Below are 4,163 nucleotides of genomic sequence, written 5' to 3'. Positions count from 1 at the left end.
AGGATTTTTACAGTCTTTATTTTACAGTTAAAATAAATGTTTATTAAATAAAGTCTAATGTTACAACTAATTGTGGATCCCTTTAAGTGTAAACTCCAGAATCCCCTCCCAGATATATAAGAACACTCCAGACGTCTCTTAAGTGGTTAAGAGTTGCCACTAGGGGTCTGAGATGGACTGAGAAGACAGCTGTCCTCCTGCCCACCTGGGTGGGATTCTAAGTTATAATGCACAGAGGAACTAAATTAAGATGTGGAAAACAGGTTTAGTCATGAAATACAAAAGAGAAAAGTGTAAATTACACCTGGACCAGCCTTGTGTTTGTCTGTGTCTCTTTCCTGTCCCAAACCCAGCCGGTCGAGGCAGATGGTCTCCTGTCCTGAGCCTGGTTCTGCTGGAGGTTTCTTCCTGATTAGCAGGGAGTTTCTCCTCTCCACTGCTCGCGACAGGCCTATGTACAGTACCCTGAGACAAAAGTTGTTGTTACTTGGTGCTATATAAATAAACTGAATTGAATTTTAAAAAGTAGAAACTATTACTAGTGCACATAATGTTGGACTAAAAGGCGGAAATGTCTGTTCGGCTTTTGTCCTGAACAGACTTTTTATTGCATTTTGTATAAAATAAAACTATACATACAACAAAAAACTGTGTATTTTAGGTGTTCCAGATGGAAAAGGCAGAGGATCCTCGGATAAAAAACCTCCAAGAAAAGTGAGCTTTTCATCTTTAATGTTTTTTTTTCTTGCTAAAAATATGTGCCTTTTTTACGGAATCAATACTACTCATGTTTCGTAATTATTATCCTTTGTATGTGTTGCATTAGTCAGGGGAGCCCAGGACAGAAAAGATGTCCGTGGATCAGGACTGGACGGCGGTTTATCCAGCAGCAGCGCCCTTCAAGGGAAACGCTGTCCCTCTTCCTGTGAGGATGGGCCTGCCTGTGAACAGAGGGATTCCTCCAAGAAAGGAGGGCAACTTGGAGCTGATAAAGGTTTGGTTCTGTACATTACCACAATGAATTTTGTACGAAGCATTTCAGATGCTGCTGAAGTTCAGACTCCGCTTTAATTCAGTGGGTTGAACAAAACGATTGCATAGAAATGAGTTGTTTTTTAACATTAAGACAGTCTAAATGCAGACTCCATCTGATAAATGGAAATCTTTGCAGCCTGACACTCTGAGCAGCTGAGTTAATTGCAGCGGGTTAGCGCTGCTGCTGCAGTCCTGATGGAGCTCATTGTGCTCTGCTGCACGGCTCTCATGGCTGTGTGTCTGTGGGCGGATTACTGAGCGGCTCTGTCCAAACACCAGCTGCTCCATCTGGACTCCAGCCACTTGCAGATCCACTGCTTACACCCGTCACAGCTGGAACTCTGCCGGGCGGCTCTGACAATATTGATTTCATCCTCTCGGCCTGCCTTGAGAAGCTAAACTGCTTCCTGTAGTTCATCGCACAAAAAAAAAAAAATTAAACCAAGATTTATAATAATTATCATTTTGATCCATACATTAGTAATGTCTGACTGGGCCTCGTGTCACTTTATGTTCAATAAATTGGGCCCCGAGGTCAAAAACGTTAAGATTCCCTGTGTTTAACAACCTATGAAATTTTTAAAAACATCTATGTTAAAGATAGAATTAGAAAAATCAACTGGAAGCTTTTTTTTAGGTTTGTACATAGTGTAATGCTAACAAATTGATCAAATATATAACTTTTGTTAGTAATTTAAACATAAAAACGTTTCCTAAGTTGTCTAAAATGTTAGTGTGACAGGGCCTGTGTTAAAATGAATGTGTAGATGAGAACAAGTTTGTTGCCTCAGCTAAAATAACAATTTTTGATGTTAACTTGTTAAAACGAAGAAGTAAAGATTGGACCTTAGAACCAGTAATGTTCAAATTTATCTTGTTTCAAAATGATGTCAATGTACCTGATAAATATTTTTGTTTCTTTATAATGCTGCTCATTTAGTGATGTTAAAGTGAGATTACATCATGTTGATGTTATTTTAGAAAGTGATCAGACAGTTTTCACAGGTTAATATTTGACCGTAAAATCCTGAGATGAGTAAAAATTGTTAAAATGTGCTGGAGAACATTTAATGCAGCAGATCTCAACTCCATTTGCCATCATGTCAAATGTGTGCTGTATTCAAGTTTTTTTTTAATTCTCCAGCTGTTAATCCATTATACAGTAGAATATGTGCATCTGATAGAAATATGTGAGAGGGCAGAAGGTCAGATTAAAGAGATGTGTTGGAGTGAGCCATATGTTAGATCAGAGAGTGATTTAATGAAATCATAAAGCTGGAAAATTATTCCACATTTATTTTCAACTGTATAAATCAGGTCATTTTCATAGTCTTAATGAATATATCATTTGTGTCCTGCTGTTCCCACACTGAAATATGAATGTTTAGATTATTTAAATTTTAATATCCTTATGGTGCTGGAGTCCTCTTAAGCCAGCTGGAAATACATCTGGGAGCTGTGTGGACTTGTAACTATACAAGTGTTCAAGAACAAATAAACAGTTTTAGAAATAAAAACTTTAAAAGTGAATTTAGATAGTACAAATTTATATTTATAGAGGAGCACCGTCTGTATGAGCAGTGATGCTTTCAGTAAGAGGAGGTTTATATTTTGATAAAATTCTTTAAATCAATAATAAAAACCCACCAGGTTGGAGACTTTTATGCATATCGTATGTCTTTTTCTAAAGTTGTAAAATCCAGCAAAGATTTTTGCAGTTCGTTCTAATTAAAAGACAAGAGTTATTAAAATTGTCCATATTATTTTTTTAATAAAAGGAAAACCTCTCAGTTTACCAGTCGGTCTATGTTCCTACCCTCATCTATGGTCATGAACTTTGGGTAGTGACCGACAGAAAGAGATCACAGATATAAGCAGATGAAATGAGTTTCCTCTGCAGGGTATCTGGGCTCTCCCTCAGAGATAGGCTGAGAAGCTCAGTCATCCAGGAGGGACTCAGAGTAGAGCCGCTGCTCCTCGTCGTCGACAGGAGCCAGTTGAGATGGTTCATCTGGTTAGGATGATGTCTCCTGGACTCCTCCCTGGTGAGGTGTTCTGGACATGTCCCACTGAGAGGAGACCCAGAGGAAGACCCAGGACACGCTGGAGGGACTATGTTTCTCAGCTGGTCTGGGAACACCTTGGAATCCTCCAGAGGAGCTGGTCCAAGTGGCTGGAGAGAGGGAGGTCTGGGTCTCTCTGGTTAGGCTGCTGCCCCCGAGACCTGACCCCAGATAAGAGGAGGAAAACGGACGGATGGAAAACCATTTAGAATCTTATTAAAGCAATTTAGTTCAATAACCCTGTAATAGACCTGAGCAAACAAAAAATGTCTTTTTATAGCATTTTCATCTGGTGTGATGCTACCTTCAATATTATATTAACTTCATTTATTGTTTTTTGCTGATGCTAGTTTTGATGGAATTCAAAAGCTTTTGTATTATCTGACTTTTTTAAAAGAGTATTTATTCCTTAAATCAAGTCAGAACATTTATATGATCTCTTCATTTTGTTTCAGATACCAAACTTTCTGCATTTGACCCCACCAGCCATCGAGAAACACTGCGAAGCTCTGAAACGTAAGCAGTTCAGTACTTTCTGGTGTTTACCAAAGTAATCTTACTGTGGTTTGAAAAATCATTGTTTTAAAAATAATAATATGAAAATATCTTTTGGCTTTCAGCTTTCTGTACAAAGTGGCCCTCAGCCTTGGACACTGATGAAAAATGTGACCAACTTTTCCCCATTAAAGTGGAAAGCACAGACTATGTTTCTGCTGGTCCTTCTGTCAGAAACCCTGCAGCTCGTGTTGTTCATCTCAGAGTGAGTGGCCTTGTGGTCATATCTGTGTGACTTCGCTTTTTTTTTCTTTTTTTTTCTTTAAAGAAGAAAAAGTAAGAGAATAGTGAAATGTAATAGAAAATAATGAAAGAGAGATTAGAAGATATGTGTAATATACTGTATATAAAGAAACCACAAGACAACACACCCGACATCTTGGCTGCACACCTACAGAAACAGAAATAACAAAAACACAGCAACAAAAATGCATATTTATATAATTATGATGATTATAGCCTTGCTGAAAGGTGTACCTATATATACTGTGTGTGTGTGTATGTGTGTGT

General features: G+C 38.2%; 1 protein-coding gene across 1 annotated transcript in view; it reads left to right on the top strand.

Annotated features, from left to right (window-relative positions):
• The window catches only part of mrps35 (mitochondrial ribosomal protein S35), a 9,841-nt gene that overhangs the window by 1,697 nt on the left and 3,981 nt on the right, over positions 1-4,163 (top strand). The window contains exons 2-5 of the mRNA XM_014000209.1: positions 662-714; positions 827-994; positions 3,554-3,614; positions 3,719-3,858. Coding sequence (XP_013855663.1) covers positions 662-714; positions 827-994; positions 3,554-3,614; positions 3,719-3,858 — 422 coding nt within the window. The remainder of the gene's footprint in view (positions 1-661; positions 715-826; positions 995-3,553; positions 3,615-3,718; positions 3,859-4,163) is intronic.

Source organism: Austrofundulus limnaeus, unplaced genomic scaffold, assembly GCF_001266775.1.
Source record: "Austrofundulus limnaeus strain Quisiro unplaced genomic scaffold, Austrofundulus_limnaeus-1.0 Scaffold2809, whole genome shotgun sequence".
In the NCBI taxonomy this organism is placed as follows: domain Eukaryota; kingdom Metazoa; phylum Chordata; class Actinopteri; order Cyprinodontiformes; family Rivulidae; genus Austrofundulus; species Austrofundulus limnaeus.
This window is presented reverse-complemented; position numbering and strand designations above follow the sequence as displayed.